Source organism: Cupressus sempervirens, chromosome 4 (genome assembly GCF_028749045.1).
Source record: "Cupressus sempervirens isolate cs-2001-9-10 chromosome 4, ASM2874904v1, whole genome shotgun sequence".
Classification (NCBI taxonomy): domain Eukaryota; kingdom Viridiplantae; phylum Streptophyta; class Pinopsida; order Cupressales; family Cupressaceae; genus Cupressus; species Cupressus sempervirens.
In genome coordinates, this window is record NC_143121.1 from 886780980 (window position 1) to 886802920 (window position 21941).

General features: G+C 37.1%; 1 protein-coding gene across 1 annotated transcript in view; it reads right to left on the reverse strand.

The window, feature by feature from the left end:
* Positions 1 to 215: 215 nt before the first annotated feature.
* The window catches only part of LOC149564236 (ATP-dependent 6-phosphofructokinase 6-like), a 96596-nt gene continuing 74870 nt past the window's right edge, over positions 216 to 21941 (reverse strand). The window contains exons 6-14 of the mRNA XM_089827304.1: positions 21450 to 21608; positions 21263 to 21316; positions 17641 to 17709; positions 17325 to 17454; positions 16943 to 16983; positions 16308 to 16532; positions 16160 to 16208; positions 15779 to 15933; positions 216 to 796 (exon numbers count right to left, since the gene is read on the reverse strand). Of these exons, the coding sequence (XP_089683430.1) occupies positions 572 to 796; positions 15779 to 15933; positions 16160 to 16208; positions 16308 to 16532; positions 16943 to 16983; positions 17325 to 17454; positions 17641 to 17709; positions 21263 to 21316; positions 21450 to 21608 (1107 nt within the window). The 3' untranslated portion in view covers positions 216 to 571. The remainder of the gene's footprint in view (positions 797 to 15778; positions 15934 to 16159; positions 16209 to 16307; positions 16533 to 16942; positions 16984 to 17324; positions 17455 to 17640; positions 17710 to 21262; positions 21317 to 21449; positions 21609 to 21941) is intronic.

Consider the following 21941-nt stretch of genomic DNA (forward strand, 5'->3'; position numbering starts at 1 on the left):
ATGGGCAAGAAGAATCTGATGCATATCAGAACGTGCTCATATTCAAATTGTCAAAGATAGATATACACCGACAAGTTACTAGTATTTAGCTTTTTATGTGTCAATTATACCCAAGAATCATTCCATCGAGTTCAACATGAATATATGCATCTTCAAACGTTTTAAGTAGTCGTAAAATCTCAGAGACGAGAGTAATGATAGCTGTTGAAGTGAAATTTTATATCAAATGAGGCTATCTTTTCATATAAACGGTGATGAATACAGTACTTTCCAGTTCTAGGTCTGCTCCAGTTGCATAATACATGTAGAAACCAACTCAACTAGGTCCAGCTGACCAAATAAGGCTTGTAGATTCAAGGCTTATATACAGCAGAAAATAGTACATAACCATCGAGGGCTTGAACAAAAGTTGAAATCTTAATCTGGACTACTTGGCCATGGAAACCAACTACTATATATAAGAATGCCCTATATAAGAAAATCAAATGCACACATCTTCAAGGCCTCAAGTTTCACCCAAAATCTGCTGGAAAAATCTTCTCAATTTGCCCACAAGCAATAGCAGAAATATTCATTTAGCTTCCTTTTTGTCCCTACTTTCATTTTCCTCTAGTTCCATGCCAACAGGTCCATTTGAATGGCTATCAACTTGTTCCATCAAGTTGATTGTTTCTTTCTTCCTTTTGGCTTCCATCACTTCATTGTAGTTCATAAAACTAGGCTGATTAGTGGAAGAGAGTAGCCTAGCCCACATTCGATCACTAGTTTTCACCCGGTTTGGAGACTCTGTAACACGCTGCAAAAGAAGCAAAATAAGTTAGATATCAACATCAACTAGAAATAAAAGATACCTAAACATTATAAGAAACCTAAACAAGAATCTGTTGCAATTTGTTTTTCAGTTATCTTGTGGGTGTATCCTTAGAACACTGGGTCTGATATTATTCTGGGAAAGAATAATATCAGATTACCTTAGGAACTACCCAAACCACCTGATAACTACCTTTATTAAGTACCTATTTAATAAATTTAAATTAACATATTGATATATCCTTATGTTAAGCACCTATTGTATTCTCACATATGAATGCAAAATATCTGTATATAAAAACTAGAAGCATTTAATTTGACTTATTTGTTACACTCAAATGCATGGGAAGAAAAAAATATTATCACATTTTCAATTTTTTATTATTTTTATTAATACATTAATATCCTTAATAACTATATACTGTATATAAATATTAAAAAAAATCTACATCATCTTATATAATAAAATAGAAATATACTGTAGGCAAGAGCCTACAACATAACAGTAAATTGTGAGCCTCTTATCTGGGAGGTCTTGGGTTCAAGTCTACTTGAGCATAACACATGATAACAATTAATATCAACAAATAATAATAAAATTATAAATACTATAGGCTTCGGCCCATTACCTATCAGAAAAAACAAACTTAGAAATATAATATAGTAAAATAGTAGTATAATAATAAATTAGAAATAAGATTATTATGGTATCTAAAGTGTTTACAAAAAATCTACACTTTTTTAAGAACTGTGATAAGAATGAATATAGAACAAAAATATAATGATACGAAAAATGTAATAATGCAATTTTGTTTTTTTAATTTGGTCAATAATTTTATAGAATTATAAAAGTTAAGTAGGAGATATTTTTTCCACAACAATTCAAATTGTTATATTGCTATCACAATTCAACTGTGTAAGTTTTGAGTCAAGCCTCATTGGCCCATGGTTCACAAGTAGTGGTTCACAAGAACTCATCTTTCATTAGAATGAATGGAACACTTAGCACTCATTGCATGTAGGTGATCTTCACAGAGCTGAAGCACTGGAACTTCCCAAAAAGTGAACCATCCTAGCACTACTTCAGCTGAAGCACGCTTAATTCTACAGTTTGTTTTATGGTTAAGCCCTCTTTTCTTGCTTGTGACCATGGAATTTCCCTTTGTTTGATTGCAATTATGGAGTCTACTCCATAGAGGAAACCCCATACTTAAGCACGCTTGAGCTTGAGTACTACTGGGATAGGTGACTGCAAGAACCTTGCTGGCTCGCACTAGTAATGCTGAAAGATGTTTTTTTTTTGTTCATTTTTTCGAAAGTTGTAATTTTTTAGTTTTCGCGATAGATGATATTTTTTTTTTCAAATATATAAGAATGCTGAAGCAAACAACTACTAACAACACCAGTGTCAAACTAATGATTCGCAATTGCAATGTTTGCAAATTATTACAACAATACTCATGCACAAGTAATTATATAAGAAACCTGGATGTGTCTTGGCACTTGGTAATAAAATTGCAGCAGACCTAGACTTCCCACGCCACTCCAAACACTTCCAGCTATATGGGATGTTGCCCGCAGTTGCAATGTTAGTTTTTACAGCCCAAATGCGGCCCTTAAGGAAGACACTGCTGTAGATAAACAGATCATAACCTTAAGCAAGGAATGGCTACCACAAAAAACTTCAATGTCACCTTCAGGGATTAGCCGCCCATGCAATACCAAACGTGCAGAAAGAAATGCCCACTTGCAGCTATCTCCAGTCACCTTCTAGCCACAGTTGCTACAGTAATGAGGGGCAGAACTAGTGGAGCTCAATTCATGAACTCCCTTGAAGAGATCTGCAGTAGATTGAAGGATAATTGTGTATACAATAGCACCATTATCAAACACAATTGCAGAACTAATCTCACTAAATCAGAGCACAATTTACCATGTCTTCCAATGGCTCAAAGTGCAAACAAGGAGGAATCAGTCCTCACAAAACCCATGATGAAACCTTTGCAGATCTCCAAAAATGGATAAAAGCAAATGTCAAGATATGAATCGATTTCCTCATCGAGTGCATTTTTATAGCCAAAATTGAGACTTCGCTTCTCAATTACACCAAATCACCCAATAGCTTCTTCACAATTTTCACTTAAAAGCCTTCAAGGACACACCGTCAAGTTATAACACTATAATGCTAAAGTTATTTATTAAGAAACGCTTAATAAATAACTTAAAATATGAAGCTCCATTAAATAACCCAATCAATCACTAAAGATGCCAATCACATAGTGCCTAAACTGCAATGATAAAAATAGTCACCGCCTAGAATTGACTTACTATAAATAGCAAGTTACTCAACAAAGACCCTCAAATCTAATTGTCAGCTCACGAGGGTCCCAACGATGAACTAACCTCGCCCATTAGAGGAACTTGCTAAAATGGGGACAGTACAATCCTCTCTCCCCAAGATTTCTTCTCCCCAAGCTAGCGCAGTCTGGGGTGCTGAAGTATATCCTCAGGCTCCTAAGTGGCATCCTCATCTGGAAGACCCTGCCACTTTACTATAAACTCTCTAATGATCCATCAACGCAAATGCATATTCCTGGTATCTAGAATAGCATCAAGGATCAACTCAAGCCTCCCCTCATCATCCAATGGGGATAAAGTAGAAAATGGGATAACATGTCTGCCCAAAGCCTTCTTGAGGTGTGATACATGAAACACATTATGAATTTGTTGTTCATTGGCACATCTAACTCATAAGCTACCTCACCCACGCATCTCACCATGCAAAAGGGACCATAATAATAGGGCTTGACCTTCTCAACTCCACCCTTCCTAATTGAAGACTGCTTGTAAGGTTGTAGCATCAAATAGACCATATCGCCCACCTAGAAAGAACAAGCAGTCCTCCTATCAACATACTGCTTCTGTTGATTCTACACTCTCTGAATATTGTCCCTCAGTGTCCTCATGATATCCTATCCTGTAGCAAATCACCTGCATTGGGCACCCTACTCTCGTTGCATAGAAAGTCCATGAAAATAGGGGGATCATACCTGTACAAAGCTCTAAATGGGGACATCTAAATAGACATAATAATACTCACATAGATATATCCACTTCACCCGAGCCCATTGTTGAGATGATATATAATTCTGCAGATAGCCCTCCACCCATTAATAAACAATCTCAATCTAACCATCAATGTCAAGGTGCTAACTAGTACTTGAAGTCAGCTTAGTCCCACATAATCTAAACATCCCCTGCTAGAAATGACTAATGAAATGGCTATCTTAGTCCTCACAATACTTTGGGGGTAAACCATGTAGTCAGAACACCTCCCAAAAAAACAATTCCACAATCTGTACAACTAAAAAAGTGGTGGTGATGGGAAAGAAGCAAGCATATTTGGTGAGGCAATCCACCAATACATAAATGCAATCTCTAGCTTGGGCTTTCGGCAAGCCCATAATGGAGTCCATAGACAAAAATTCCACTTCCGCTCAAGAATAGGAAGTGACTGTAACAACCCTGCTGGATAGGCATGCTCCTATTTGTTCTGCTAACAAACAGAGCACTTTCTAACGTACTATTGCACATCAAACTTCAGGCCCTTCTATGTGAACCTCTCCTAAATCTGTCTATAGGTCTTAATGAACCCGGGGTGTTAAGCTAATGAAGAGTCATGAAAGTCCTATACACAATCTGTTTGACACCTAATCCTGAGACTAAATAGATTCTCCCCTTGAAAATGATCAACTCATCTGCAAGGGTATAAATGTTGTCATGTATGCTACCGTCAACAATGCCAGTTGCCCACTAATCTTTGGCATACTCTGCAATGATCAAGTATCTCTAATACTCAACTATCTCAATAATCACACATAAGTGTGGTTGCTGTGAGAGGGCATCAGCTAGTACATTATGAGTACCCTTAATGTGAGAGATGTCAAAATCATAAGACTACAACTTGTTGACCCACTAAGCTTGCCTCTCATTAAGCTCTCATTGTCCAAGAAAATGCTTCAAGCTATTGTGATCTATTTTGATACAAAATTTGTAGCCAACTAAGTATTACCTAAATTTGGCCAAGGCATGCATAATGGTCAACATCTCATCATATACATTAAATGATATCTCAAGATCCCTAAGCTTCCTGCTCTCAAATGCAATAGGTTGGCAATCCTAAGAAAGAACCACTTCAACGCCCTCACTTGAGGCATCACAGTGAAAATTAACATGTCATAATCTCCTTCAACTTCTCAAAGCACTCCTGTGCCTGGGCAGTCCACTCAAGGGCACCCTTACAGGTTAGATCAATAAGGGGAGCTGCGTATTGAGAGAACCCTACCACAAATCTGCAATAGATAGCACTCCACCCAATGAAACCTCTATGTTGTGTCATGTTTTCTGGTATAGGCCAATCCACAATAGCACACATCTTATCAAGGTCCATGGGAACTCCCTTTGCACTGATGATGTGTCCAAGATATAATAACTCAATCATGCCTAATGCACATGTGGATTCCTAGGCATATAAGGAAGCCCTATCAAGAATGTCCAACATTGTATTCAAGTGTGTTAAATGATCATCCCAAGTCTTACTATGAACAAGTATGTCAACAAAAAACACTAGAAAAAATCTCCGTAACAAGCTATGGAAGACTTTGTTCATAGTAGATTGGAATGAGGCGGGGGCATTAGTCAAGCCAAAAGCATGACTAGAAACTCAGGCCACAATAATACCTAAAAGTTGTCTTCTCCACATCCTGCTCTCTAACTTTGATCTGATGATACCCTGATCTCAAGTCAATCTTGGAGAAGTAACATGTACCATGCAACTCATCAATCTGTGGGATAGGATATCAGTTCTTTATAGTCAACCTATTCAGCATCCGATGATCTATGCACATCTTGAGCATCACATCCTTTCTCCACCAAAACAACTAATGAAGTAGGAGCCTTACTCGGCCTAATATGTCCTTTAGCAAGCATCTCCTTTATAGTCTTGTTTATCTCATCCTTAAGCCGCTTAGGGTGTCTGTAAGGAGTAATCATAACAGGCTCAGTGCCCTATTACACAATAATGTGCTCAATCTCTCTATCAGGTAGTCTGCCAGGTGGTAAGTCACTAAACACTTTAGAGTGTTTAGTTCTCAAGTGCTGAATATCAAGGTGGTAGGTTGGCTTATCAGTCCCACATCTAATGTAGGCAACATCCTACACTCTGCTACCAAATCAACTATATCATCATGTTGTACTAAATGATGCATACCCCTAAAAGAAATCAGCTTCAGATTACTATTCCTAATGGCCTTAAGGATGTGTGTTTTTTCACCCTTCATAAATCTCATCTCCATCTTTTTAGTATCGATATATTTATCCTCAATGGTATGCAACCAGCTCATTCCAAGTACCACATCGATGCTGCCCATGTCAACCACATAAAAATCTGCCTTATAAGAACAATTATTTAGATTCAAGGGCAGCTCAAAAATAATCTTGTTAAAACTAAGGGTGTAACTATCAACCACTTGTACTCTTAAGTCCCTCAAAATCTTGTGTCTTAACCCCTCTCTTGGCAACCAAACGTGAATCAATAAAATTATGTGTAGCACCTAAATCAAAGAGAGAAATAACACGTTGGCTTGCCAAGAGTCCATGCATCTTCAAATCACCTTCCTTTCTCATGCTAGAAAGGTAAACTACCTTGAAGTTAGAATCATCTATCACCTCATCACCATCACTGAAGCCTCATGTGTCTCTTGCTCACAATCAACTCGCTGTCAAAAAAAATCAGAACAGCCCTCATCATCATAGAACCACTCCATCTTATTTATAACCTTACACTTCATAAGGCAATCATGTTTTTCATCATAGGGCCCTCTACAATAAAAGCATAGTCTACTACTTAGATCATTCAAAGTTTCTTGATCTAAAGGGGTTGCAATGGGATGCTTAGAATCATCTCTATCATCTTTCTTAGGGGTTGTCCAATCATATGTTGGAGTAGTAGGCTTCGAAGAAAACTTGCCTTGTGGTGTAGATAACTCAAGATTCCTTGCTTTTTCAATAGGACTTAACCCACCCTCTGTGTGGCTCAACTAAACCCTCAATGAAAAGCACGACTCGTCTCCTCTAAAAAATATCATAAACCATCATGGATAGCCACTGAAACTCATTGGTAAAGGCCTCCACGCCACAAATTTGTCTCAAAGTAAGCCTCAAGTTCCTTTCTATCAAACTGGTCAACCAGCCTATTGACAAACTCCTAATAGGAAAATATCCAATCGTGATGTAGTACAACAAGCCCATGGTACCACCAATCATGAGATACTATGTCCAAATACAGCACACCAAAGCAGATGGTGCCCTTAGTTATAGGACGCAATACTAGATAAGTATTGAGCTTATGAACCAAAGCTCATGTTATAACCTTGCCACTGCCATTAAAGTAGGTAAAGGTCATCTTGTTTGCTGCCTCTCCCAAATCAGTCTGTCTAGGCCTCTATCTTTGAGGTGCAGACCTACCTCTAGTGTGCTCCCACTTCTATGTAAGAAATTTGTTGAAATTCAGATTCTACTTGATGGTCTATGGAAGAGCATCCCACTCAGCATAGTGAGCAACAGCATCATCAACAAATTATGCAACCTCAATCTAACTAACAGCCACGTTAATCTCAAGTCTCAGAAATGTAGGCTATTACAGCCTATCATAAACATCTTACGTCCAATCTTGCCAGTCCTGTCATCAACTCTAATCCTGTCTTCAACTCGAGTCTTGTCCTCAACTCTACAACTGTCATCAGCTCTAGACCTGTGTGAGCTAACAGAATCACTCCTAGTATTTCTCTCCCTACTCTGGCCTCTGGGAGTGCAATTCGCTGCAAGGTATCAGACAGTTGTTGCAGCACATCAACAGCATGGTGATGACCACATGCAAGGTCTCCTAGTGTCTCGCTAGCCTTCCTGTCAATATCAGAACTAGTGCCAGCATCCTTGTAGCATGTACCACCTTAACCACCAACACCCCTATCACCTATGCTACCAAACTGTATCTTAGGTTCTTCATCACCAAGTGGAGAATTATGAGCTTTGTGGGCTTAATACAGACTTGGTATGAATCTCTATTTCATGTTGAAGCCCAATTCCCTGCAAGCTGGCAGGAAACTGCTTTGATATCACCATAGAGCCCTATTGGCTCACACTGATAATGTTGAAAGAAGTGTTTCTTTTGATTGTATGAAAGTTTTGGAGTTTTTTTGTTTTTGCAATATAAAGTGTTTTTTTGGATTTTCAAATATATAAGAATGCTGAAGTAAACAACTATTAACAATGCCAATATCAAACTAATGATTTGCAATTGCTATTTTTGCAAATTATTACAATAACACTCATGCACAAGTAATTAAATAAGGAATTTGGATGTGTCAAGGCGCTTTGCAATAATATTGCAATAGATCTAGACTTCTCATGCCACTCCGAACACTTCCAGCTGTATTGGATGTTGCCAGCAATCGCAAAGTTAGTTTCTAAAGCCCAAAAGCAGCCATTGAGGAAGACATTGCCCCTTGATAAACAGATCACAGCCTTAAGCGAGGAATGGCTGCCACAAAAACTTCAATTTCACCTTCAAGGATTATCTACCCAATGCAATACCGAACATATAGATAATCCCCTTCAAGCCACAATTGCAACAATAATGAAGGGCACAGCTAGAGGTGTTCAAATCATGAACTCCCTTAAAGAAATTTGCAGGAGTGTAATGTTCACATTTTCGGCGATCTCCTATAGTTGATTGAGTCGGCTCATTATAGCAACCCTCGATCTCCTACAATTGATTGAGTCGGCTCATTATAGCAACCCTCGTGAGGTGACAGGGTGATTTGGGAGTCTCAGTTATGGACTTACTATTTTTAGTAAGTCTAATTTGGGTTGTTACCATTATGTGGCAATGCCAAATGGTGGCGCTGGCAGTCGGTCGTCACTTGCATTGAATAAGATTATTTGTTGCGTGAGCTTATATTTATTAATTAATTATTAGAGGTGATTTGGTTCCTTCATCACCTTCATGGTTTTGTGGATTCAGCTAGAGAATAGGATAGATACTCATACTTGGTGTGCTGCTCCTCAACTCCAACTACGAGCTCTAATACTAGCTCTCATGCTCATTGCTAGTATGCGCAAGCAACCTCTCTATTGAGCTCGACCGGGATTGATATTGATTACCTCCCTCCTTACCAGTTCTTGTTGAATACCCCTGCTCATCTCCTCCCCTCTCGTTAGGAGTTAAATGAGCGTGTCAAACTAGATATCTACAGGTAGTACATTATCACCACCTGGACTAACCCTCCTTGTGGGTTACGTCCGAGGATGGCCTTCTATGCTGAACAGTTTCTAGAGATCTGTGATGGGGTTATTGTTCGTCCTAGTTACCTATCTCGACGTTGGTGTCATGCTCTTTGTATCTCTCTGGGGTCCTTCAAAGCTGGTTCTCACCATCTTTGGGCTCAGACGAACCATCATATTGACAATGGAGAACGGATCTATCAACTGTGTACTTTAGAGAAGATCGAGATAGAGACTCACTTTATTTTTTGTTGCCCTATCTTTTATGAGATCAAAGGAAGATTTCATTTTCTATTCCAAGACTGTTTTTCTCTTTCAACTTTCTTTAGTTACATTGACCAATGGTGTCTCACGCTTTATCTTCAGGAGGCCATCATACTCCACAATAGTACTTTACAATCACTTCTTCCTTCCTGGCATTCCTCTGATCGGCTCATTACTGCCTTTTTCTCACCCTTATCCCCATTACGAGGTGTGAAAAGGTTGTCCAATTCTACTAGTTCTACCGGTCATTCCAAATCTGTCAGACCCCGCAACAGTTTCTTCCTTCAGTGACACTCCTCCAGGAGCTCATAGAGACAAATCAAGGCTCATGTCCTCCCGCATTCTTATCCTTTTGTGACTGATTTCTTTTCGACAACGAAGGGCTCCTAATCTTTGCCTTGGCATTTCTCTATGCTTCTCTTCTCTTTTCCTCTTCTTGTTCTTGTTGTTTGTTTCTCTCAGACACCGTTTGGTGCTCCTGTTGTTGTCTGTTGTCCTATTGTAAACTTTTGGTCTCATAGACCTTCTGTGGTCTTTTGTTCGACATTAATACTATTATCTTATCTTATCTTATCTGATCTTATTAATTTATTTGTTATGAAGTCATGTTGTGTTGGTGAAGCTTCTAAAGCGAAGTTGCATTTGGGAAACTTTGTGTCAATTAGGGATTATAAATATGAACTCATTTTGATGGAAAAGCATCTGATTATCTGATTGATTCTGTGCTTTTGTTGTCTGTAAAGTGTATCTGAAGTTCTGATTTTAATGCCCTTGCTGAGGTAAAAGGGTTTGAAGATGAGATGTGCATTTGAGTCCACAATTGAGGTATTGTCGGTCAATTTCTGAGATTTGAATTATTGATTTCCCTACTGTTCCTACTGTGTTTGGGAAAATCTATCCAATTTGAATATTATTCGCTTTTCTGTTTTGGCTGAGGGTTTGTATTCTGCAGATTGATTGGAAATGAAATTTTGCGAAACTTCTCTAATGTGTATACTGTGTCTGAGGAGCTGATTCTTGCTTGGAGAATTGATTGATTTTTGAAGAGAGTTTTGCCAGAGGATCTGCGATTTATTCTAGAGATTTATTGGTAATTCGGGAGACTGTCGTTATTACTCAAGGCAATTATTCGCAGTGATTTGACAGAAATTATTACCATCTACCTTTGGATGGGCTGGCATAAGTGTTTTAAGGCTATGTATTACCCTTTCCAAGACCTCCAATATTATATTAGAAGCCTGCAATTTTTGAGCTAGGGCATATGTGTGGATCTTTGGGAGCTACGGTTACAATCTAGGTGGCACTCCATTTATCTGTTGTAGCGTGTCTAAGTGGGTCTGAGTTATTGTTTCCTGGAGAGCCAATGGCCAGTGTTTGGGCTGGAAATATTTAACAGAGCTGCGTCTGCTGTTGGAGATGATCATAACAAAATCTGGAAGCCCTACCGAGTTCCAACAAGCCACATCATTACCACAGGGGCGTGTATCAACAGATGAAAATTGTACAGCATCTAGGTTCCAACTGATTATTTCAAATTACTTGCAACTGCATTTGATTTGTATTGCATGTTGGAAAATTTAGAAATTAAATAAAAATCAATTCTGCAATATCAATTCGAAGTGTTATTGCAATTGCATTTGGATAACATTGTATCATGGTCGACTTGTTAAGCTTGGAAAGGCAGTTCATGTAACCACTACAGCTTACACTTGGATGGCATAAGCAAGTTCTTATAGATTTAATAGTTTGGATGTCCCATTGAATTTGTAAGGGATTTACTGTATGAAATGTTATTGTATCTCCAATTGAGGTTTGTAATAAGAGCAATGAGAGTAGGTTATTGTAAAGAGTTATTTACTATCAATGCATTTCAAAGCCATCTCCTAATTTCAGAAAAGAAACAAATTCATACTACACAGTAAAAAAAGGGTTGCGCGCCAAGTGTTTGACAAAATGTCAAACTGTTGACTTGTAAAGAAAATTGAGGTTTAATTTAGCTATCACCTGTTGCAGGATATTACAGCAGTATCAGAGCAATTTCCTACCAGCCTACAGGAATTGGGCTCAATTATTATTTGATCAATGCTTAATTCTGAAATTATCAGTTGTTGGTATTCAATGAAATAGATGGTGACAAGAGATTCACTCCAGGTAGACATTATACCCACAGAGGGCGTACTTCACCGCCTGAGGAAGGAGAATCTGAGCTACAGTGCAGCATTCTGAAATAGTTGAATATGTTAGTGGATGAGTTGAAACAAAACCACAAATGGATGACAAAACCGATTTCAAATCCATATTTTGAGCAGAGCATGATATCATTTCTTCAAGGGAAGAAATGTGATGATACACTAGTGGCTATACATGTGCTAGACATTTCTTATGAGATACCACATGAGTTGGACATAGTGGATGTGGAGTATGATGGGAATTCATGTCAGATTGAGTCGGGTGATGCAGTTGACGTGGGTTGTTGGGATCATGCATTTGATGACAATGCAATGATTGTGGAAGTGAGACTGTGCAAAGATATTGTCTAATCAATCGCTACTTCCATGTCAGTTGGGCCACACATTGAGATGTTTAGCAATACGCCTGAGGTTGTTGTTGTGTGCACTAATGATAGCACGCATGTTGTTGATTACGAGGAGAGGGATGTAGAGACATCGTCATGTTATAGCACATATCAATACAGTTTTGAGGTTCACCTTGTGGACAATCCTATGTTCAAGATAGAAGCAGCATTGTCTTATGACAATCCGCTTTTTGAGGTTGATGTTGATCACTCATCTGAGTGGAGTTGTGCACAGTTTACACCATCTACAAACATAGTTCAGTTTCCTATAGCAGCAGTTGGTGACGTTCTTGAGTCCACAGATTATGACATGGCTACATCCATTGCAGTTACAGGTGTTTTTTATACAGTTGGGATGAGTGAATTCGTAGAGATTAGCAGAGAACCACATTTTGCAGCTACGTCTCATGCAAGGATTGTTCATGATGATCTACATTCTAGTCCAGGTTATATTATGGGGAGTGCATACAATCTCATATTTGACCCACATGTTCAGGACTTGTATCGGGCATAGGGTTGGTAGGTGCCTAAGCTACATTGTTGGCAGGACAATTGGGTGGTTGCAATGAAGGAGAATATGTCTCCTATGGAGTTGTCTTCTGGTGGTATCCTAACTTCTACATCATCAACGCAGGTTTTGGGTGCTATGTTACAGGATATGTTGTTGGTCTTGATGAAGTTAGCAATATGCAATTGGTCAAGTGTTGACAGCGATGCTATGTGCTACTTTATTTGGGATCTAGGTGGAGGTGGGTTTTCAATTTGTTGTTAAATTGCTTGAGGACAAGTAATCTTAGGGAGGGAGAACTGTAATGTCCCCATTTTTTGCGAGCTCCTGTAGTTGATTGAGTCAACTCATTATAGCGACCCTTGTGAGCTGACAGGGTGATTTGGGGGTCTCAAGTTACGGACTTACTATTTTTAGTAAGTCTAATTCGGCAGTCATCATATTTGGAAATGCAAATGGTGGTGCTGGCAGTCAATCGTCACCTGCATCGAATAAGGTTATTTATTGTGTGAACTCATATTTATTAATTAATTATTAGACTTTATATAATTATAATGACACTTTATTATTATTTGTTATAAAGTGATGTGTTGGTGAAGCTTCTTAAGTGAAGTAGCATTTGGAAAACTTTGTGCCAATGAGGGTTATAAATATGCGCTCGTTTTGATGGAAAAGCATCCAATTAGCTGATTGATTATTTGCTTTTGTTGTCTATGAAGTGTTTATGAAATTATGATTTTAATGCCCTTGCCGAGGTAAAAGGGTTTGAAGCTGAGAAGTGCATTTGATTCCACAATTGAGGTATTGTGGGTCAGTTTCTGAGATTTGAATTATTGATTTCCCTATTGTTCCTACTGTGTTTGGGAGAATCTATCCAATTTGAATATTATTTGCTTCTGTGTTTTGGCTGAGGGACGGTTTGTATTCTGGAGATTGATTGGAAATGCAATTTTGCCAAACTTCTCTACTGTGTATACTGTGTCTAAGGAGCTGTCTCTTGCTTGGAGAATTGATTATTTTTTAAGAGAGTTTTGCCCGTTGAAAACAGTAGAGGATCTGCAATTTATTTCTGGAGAGTTATTGGTAATTTGGGAGACTGCCATTATTACTCAAGGCAATTATTGGCAGCAATTATTACCATCTACCTTTGGACGGACTGGCATAAGTGTTCAAGGGTATGTATTACCCTTTCCAAGGCCTGCGATATTATATTAGAAGCCTGTGATTTTTGAGCTGGGGCCTGCGTATGAATCTTTGGGAGCTGTGATTACATTCTGGGTGGCACTCCATTTATCTGCTATAGCGTGTGACTAAGAGGGCCTGAGTTGTTGTTTCCTGGGGAGCCAGCAGATAGTGTTTGGGCTGGAAATACTTAACACAGCTGCATCTGTTGGAGATAATCATGACAAAATCTGGAAGTCATACCAACTTCCAACAAGCCGCATCATTACCACAGGGACGCCTATCAACAGCTGCAAGTTGTACAGCGTCCAGGTTATAACTGATTATTTCAAATTACTTGCAACTGTATTTGATTTGTATTGCATGTTGGAAAATTCAGAAATTATATAAAAACCAATTCTGCAATAGCAATTTGAAGTGTTATTGCAATTACATTTGGAGAAGATTATATTGGTCGACTTGATAAGCTTGGAGAGGCAGTTCATGTAACCACTTACACTTGGATGGCATAAACAGGTTCTTATAGATTTAATAGTTTGGATGTCCAATTGAATTTGTAAGGGATTTTCTGTATGAACTGTTATAATATCAGAGTTAGTGAATTTTGTTAATTGCTTCAAACTTTGCAAAGTATATTTCTCAGTGGATAAGGAATTGTATCTCCAATTGAGGTTTGTAATAAGAGCAATAAGAGTAGGTTATTGTAAAGAGTTATTTACTATCATTGCATTTCAAAACCATCTCCTAGTTTCAGAAAAGAAGCAAATTCATACTACATAGTAAAGACAGGGCTGTGCACCAAGTGTTTGACGAAATGTCAAAGTGTTGACTTGTAAAGATAATTGAGGTTTAATTTAGCTAAAACCTGCTGTGGGATATTACAGGCAGATTGGAGGATAATTGGGTATACAACAGCACCAGATTATCAAACTCAATAATTAATCTCAGTGAATCATAGCACAATTTACCATGTCTTCCAATGGCTCAAAGTGCAAACAAGAAGAGGAATCGGTCCTCACAAATCCTGCAATGAAACACTTGCAGTTCACCAAAAATGAGTAAAAGTAAATGTCAAGATATGAATCGATTTCACCATGGAGTCCATTTTATAACCTAAATTGAGACTTGGCTTCTCAATTACACCAAATCGCCCAATAGCTACTGCTTCACAATTTTCACTAAAGAGCCTTCAAGAACACACCATCAAATTATAACACTATAATGATAAAGTTATTTAGTAAGATATTCTTAATAAATAACTTATAATATGAAGCTTCATTAAATAACCCAATCAATCATTGGAGATACCAATCACTTGGTGCCTGAACTACACTGATAAAAATAGTAACCACCCAGAATTGACTTCCTATAAATAGCAAGTCACTCAACAGAGACCCTCAAATCTAACTGTCAGCTCGAAAGGGTCACAATGATGAACAGACTTCGCCTGGCTGAAGGAACCTGTTAAAATGAGGACATTACAGTGACCTACGAGTAAGTCCTAGTGGCGGTGCTTCACCTCTTAAATGTCACATAGATGCAATGAGTACTAAGTGTTCCATTCATTCTAATGCGAACCACTACCTATGTTTCCTACTCATGAAACATGGGTCAAGGAATTTGAGTTAAAAATACACAGTTGAATCATGATAGCAATATCACATAAACATAAAGGCATAATAATAGCTAATATTAAAAAAATTACATTCAATAAAATATAAAAAATATAACAATAATAAATTAAACATGATTATATAATCATATTAGAATATAAATTATAAAATCATAATAATTATATTAATTATAATACATTAATATAATAACTTTTAAAGTAGAATTAATAAACAAACCTATGTTTATGCTACTTCATTACACTGCCCACATATTATTTACTACATACAAACAATAAAGTGGAGTACTAAGTTACTAACACACACCCGGGTGAGAACTAATTCCCAACAGGGCCCAGTAGAGAGATCTAATAAATCTTTATATTGCAAATAACAAAACTAAATATCCCTGTGCTTCCCAGCTATTCATCAAATGAAAGAAATCTATTCCCTCAACTCGGGTAAATAAAAAGAAACCATTCTTACAGATATTGGTATATATGCATGTCGTCCATTAACTGGCCCACAAGTGAAGCCTGTATATCCTGCCATGGCCCCGTGAACTGCACTTTGAGCAAGAAGTGTGCTGTAGACATTATCTGAGGCATTGCTTGGGATGGCACGAATCATGTATGTTGGATCTGCAAGAGGATCAATCAATTCAAAGAAAACTGAAATTCAATTACCCTCTTTAAACCTGCATTTTAACTCCCAGCTAAACATTCAAATTATGAATCAGCAGAAATCATCAATTTAGAGGCCTGTAAACCAAACAAGATTCAGTGACCTTGAAGATATATTGATTTTTTTTAACAAAAGCATAGTGTGTGTTTCTGGTGTATTTAAAATATAATAAAAAAGGCATACCGATGTATTTCAAGTTTAATACTTCCTTGCGAACCTTCGCAAAATGATCCTAGGGTGCAGAAAGCTTTGTCAGAATAAATAACTGCCAAAATGTTATACTGGCTACTTTATAACATTGTTGGACATATACAAGTTAAAAGCATCTTACCTTTAGTTTATGAGAAAGCCATAACCCAACATCAAGGAGTAAGCGGTTTCCTGATGCATCACGGGAATCCATATTTTGCATACTTTCAGCAACAAGTTCCTGCCCAGCACCTTCAGCAACAACTATGACCATATGCCCATTTTCCCTCAGACGTGTTTCAATGAATTCATAAAGGCCACCTTTTCCTTCAAGATAAAAAGGTGATTCAGGAATAAGACAACAATCCTGCACAGGGAAAAAAATTGATGATCCAGATGCAATCACTCTTAATCTGGAACAGCAGTTCGTAAATGCTTACAAACTTTAAGTTAAGTTGTATAGGACTGCTACTTGTCTCATCAGTGAACTTCTGTATTTGCATAATTCAATGCATAATGAATTCCTAAAACATATTATGGTATTTACTGTAAGCAGCTTATATCTTTAAAATAGAAAACTTGCCAAATGACACTGGCAATAAATCTTATGCATTTGAAAGTACAATGACAGGGGTGTGAAGATTTAAACTCAAAGAATCCCAATATCTGCATAACAATGATGCAGGAAAGCATGATCGTACTCAATATTTAAAATGCCTGATTGTCAAATAGACCATTACAAAGTAATGAAACTCTCAAGGGAAACAAGGGCCATACCACATCCCTGCTGGCAAGTGTGGCGTACATGGCAATGTACCCTGTTCCAAAATCAATGATGTATAAGATGGAAACATGCTGATTTTCATGACAATTAGGGGAAAAAAGTTGTCCTATGAGATAAAATTGTAAATCTATTCGATAAATATCCTCGTATATAAACAAAAATGAATACTTTTTTTGATAAAACTAAAAGATAATTATTTTGATATCAAAGTCATTTCCAAAAATGGATTGTTTTTTAAGTTAGAACTAAAAATGTTATTACAGATGCATAATTCTCTCGCATATTAAATAATCCAGAATGAATCTTCAAAAAAGGAACCAAAGAAAAGATTCAGTGGCACTTCAGAAGAAAACTGCTCAGATTCTCCACACTTACCGCTATAGCGACCCATGAGTTTCACAAGACCTATACCATTCTCAACACTCTCTGCTTCTACATGAGCTGCATTTATAGCACGTTGGGCCTCCTCTACAGCCGTGTCAAAACCAAAGGATTTGTCAATGACCTGAAATTAACATAAGAATACTAAGTCTATTGATTTTCATACAAGACCTTAAATTACCAAAGTTATTGTATCAATTATAAAGTGTAATGCCAATAAAATTTGGGACTGCTGTGTAAACAACAGCTAGCCTCATTGTCTTGTTTGATTTCCCCAGGGAAAAAATAAAATTCAGTATTTAGTATTTACAGCGATATCATTGTCAATAGTTTTAGGTATCCCTGCAACTGCAACTTTCAAGCCACGCTTCTGAATTTCCTGCACAGGATTGTCAGCAGTTAGAAAGGATAGAAAAGATTAATTACAGGAGATGAATTATACCACATAAAACTTTTGAAGCTTTCATCTAATAAATCTGCAAATTAAATGTACATTATGTTTGTCAAGAACACTCCGAAATTAAGCAATGTTTCCCATGAAAATCAATTTACATGTTTCTCTTAGTCTTATTTTTTCCAGATTGCCGCAAAAAATGGATGCATTTTCGACACCCAAAAAGTATTCACATGGCAATTTTAGATAAATCATCTTCTCAAACTTGCAGTTGTGACACATAAAACTTGTGACTCTACAGTATTTGAACCGTCATAAGTATCATCTATCGAACCTGTACTTAATAATTATATGCTTGAAATATCATCTACATACATTACCAAAGGAAGTACTGAGGTCCCATCTGTCTTAGCACTTCCTTTAGGCTTATACCAATGATAGGCTCTGATATGAACTTGTTGCATCCACAATAGATAGTCGTGCACTGGGGAAAAATAGATAACATTTTCACTAACTTTATAACCTCAGAAGGAAGCATACAGTAGTTGCACACTGTTGACAAGTGTTAAAAGGTTCAAATTCAAAATTATGCTTGCAATGAGTGCTGTAATCTTCTTACAAGTTTGAAACCAATGTGGACATCGTCAAAACTACAGTGGTGATCTTCCCAATGTTAATGAAGTAGTTGATTGAGAAGTAGGCCTCACATTGCCAGATCCATCCATCCAATGTAACAGCATTGATCTTGCCTTGAATAACAGGGATGCCAAGATTAACAGATGATTTGAACAGTCCGTGATACAGAAAATACATGCTAGCATGCAAAGAAGACATGATGTGCAAGGATCAATTGCATCGTGACTCTGCTATTCCTCATAAGCCATTATGGGTTGTTTGGATGTTTGTGTAATGTCACATTTTGTAAAAACTTATGAAATCAGGATGATTAACTAGCAAAACTAATTGCAAGAGACTACTTTACCCAATGTCTCACTAAACATTAAGAATGATGATTTGATACCACATAAGAATGTTATAATTGATAAACTCTATATGACAATATCACCACTATCTTTAATATAGCGATTGGATATATGCAAGGTGATTAAGTCTATATATGTAGATAATATGTATAACCTGCAAATGATAATAAATGGATTGGATATTAGATCACTGCTGTATCTGAAACGACTTTAGGGATTATGCAAAGTTAAGATATTCCAATCTGCAGATATATGGAGATCACTGCTCTTGCAGATTACGATGTTAATTATACAATGGACCAACTGATAGCAATGAAGATATTTAGTGTTGTGTCTGATATATCGATATACTAAGCAATTATGAATATGCTGCTAGGTCTGATATTTTGATATGTATGTGCAACTTAAGAGGGTATTGCTTATAGCGATGAATTGATATGTCTAATCTGCATATATTATCTCGTAACAATAATAGTGATGCTGCTTCCCATCTTGACAATATGGACTTGCAACAATTGTGCCATCTCTGATGATTACCTTCAAACTATGCAACCGAAATAAGCCAAAACGCCAATGCTCAATTGAGCAGATCCAATAATGGATACAAATAAAGAGATAAAGGTTTCTGAATTGATGCTAGAGAATCGGATTCAAGCCATATTATAAATCTTAAAATCTAAATGGTTGCACCTCTTGAATGCCTAAAAGATATTTTCCCTAACCAAGTCTCTCCTCAAAAGATTGCATCTCTTCAATGCACATTTTATCTTTTATACTAATAATTATTGCATATGGATTATTAAGTCATTGCAGCCTTCACTATAATGCTTAGCAACTAATAGTTTAGTGTCTCTTACTTTTGTTTTCATCAACATGATGAGTTGCTTAATATTCACATACTTTCCTTTTCAACTGTTATTTGATACTGTTGTCCAGTCGGTATTCATTACTCTCTTATCAAATGATGATCATTGTCATTAAAGTAATCGCTGATTCATCAAGGAGATGGCTTTCCTTAATATAATCGCCACCCTTAATAAAATCGCTGCATAACAATTTAATATGAATCGTTGCTTGTTTTTTACTCAATAGTTTCTGATTTTCCAAAGGAGTTAAGCACTTGGGAGAATATGTCTCACCTATATTGGATAACGGACATATCATTGTAGTCGATCAAAGAAATATAAAAATACCCATTGTACTTTAGGTTTTGCCAATAGTATTGCCCCTTCTTATTTGCTGAATTCCATAATTACCTTAATGATGCTTATGTATTCTCTCTGTTTCTTCAGATGCTAATATGAAACCATAGTGATTTCTCTGACATCGCAGCTTGGCTATATATCCTTTGGTTAACATGAATGATCCAAAGCAAGATGCTTATGATATATTTTTTATGATGTTGATACCGATAAGGACAATGCCTATATATGATCTTCAAGAGTAGCTCCTACATCATATGTGTCTGTCCATCATCAATACTTTGAGATAGAATCTGTATCATGTTCGATGTTGATGTGGTTAAACCTTGATCATACAAATGGAGGAGTATGAATTGGAAATATTTAATCATTTGGTCCTTGACAGAGGTTGCCGAAGGTGTCATGCTTAATCCATATCAATCACTGTAAACAATCTCAATGCTCCTTACTTTCAAAATCATCTCCAAAGGAGACTTCCAAAATTTGAAAGACCTTAGCAGGCTATGTTCTAATGGTTAATCTTAAAATGCTTCGAAAGGATGGGGACATCACAGTTTGGCAGGGCATCAAAAGGTTTCTTCTGGGATACAGAACCAAGTGCTCTCTTCTTTTTCGCCCAGGCATCTACAAGCATTAACAAACTTGGCTACAAATATCAATTAAGGAATGTGAAGAGAAACTTTCTCTGATACAAATGATCCGCACCAAAGGGCCTAGGTTGGTGGGACAGAGGATAGCCCAATAATCTATCTAGTACATTACTCAAGAATCATTAGAATATGTAGCAAAAACCTAGCTGGTAATATCCAAGCAACCAATACTTGAAACAAAAAAACTATGTAACCTTGCAACACATCATCTATTGCAAGACCATGTTGATCTCCCTCTACTCTGTTTCCACTATTGGGGGAAAGGTGGGAAACATCCCCTAGCCATCCCTAATCACAACATTTTGCAAGATTTCCATACCCAAGACGGCACAATCTCAAGGGAATATTCTGGACATGTTCCCTGGGTTCTAACATTTTTTTTAACGCCAAAATGTCTCCTAGATAACTAAAAATTTGAAATTCAATGGGAAGGAAGGATTTTCCTTCTTGTGTTCCCTAGACAGCTAGGCATTTCAAAGTCACTGGGAAGGAAGGATGTTCTTTCACTAGAAAGGGAAGTTGTAGGATATACAAGTGTGACTGAAGCATGTTGCACACAAATGTATTTCTTCCTTCTGATTAAAGAATCTAATATAGAGCCACTAAAAGCTATATAGCAAAAGTTTTGGTCTGTTTTCTTTAAGCGTGTACTAATATAGCTCTAGTTTTAATTGTATTCATGATATTTTAAGCTACAGAATACCTCATAAATAACAGCTGCTCCTCTTTGGGTTCCATCGCCTCCAATTATATAGACCTGTAAGTTGAACAGAAAGAAATGGGCCAATAATTATCATATTTATAAGGCAGAAACAAATTGTTTTTCGAACTGGATAAGAATGACAAACATGATAACTCATCCTTCCTTCCCTTCAATAGGCATTAGCTACCTGATTAATGCCACGGTCTTGAATACTATCAACTATCTTTGAAGTTTCATGACCACCTCGTGAAGTGCCCAGAATAGTTCCTCCACGCTTATGAATATCATTGACCACCTTAGGTGTTAAAGAACTGGTATTGCGAGCGTAAAATCCTCTGTATCCAGCCTGTCAAAGAAACAAATACATAAATACTTGGTTGCATGATCACATCTGTAGCCTAGCTTTTTCATATCTCATAAGTCATATATACCTAAAGAAGAGAGAAACAAGTACAAACCAAACAAAGTGTATAATGAAGGTAATGTTGACATTATAGAGCTATATGACTAAAAAGCATGAGAAGAATAAACAAATAAAATAGCTCACAAGCACTACCAAAGCTTACATAAGAAAGCATATATGTAGGCATTAAATTGGTCCAAAGAAAGTGAATAAAGCAAATAGAACTAAAGGGAACTGGAAAATTTGATTCAATTAACGGTCAGAAGAAAGAGATGC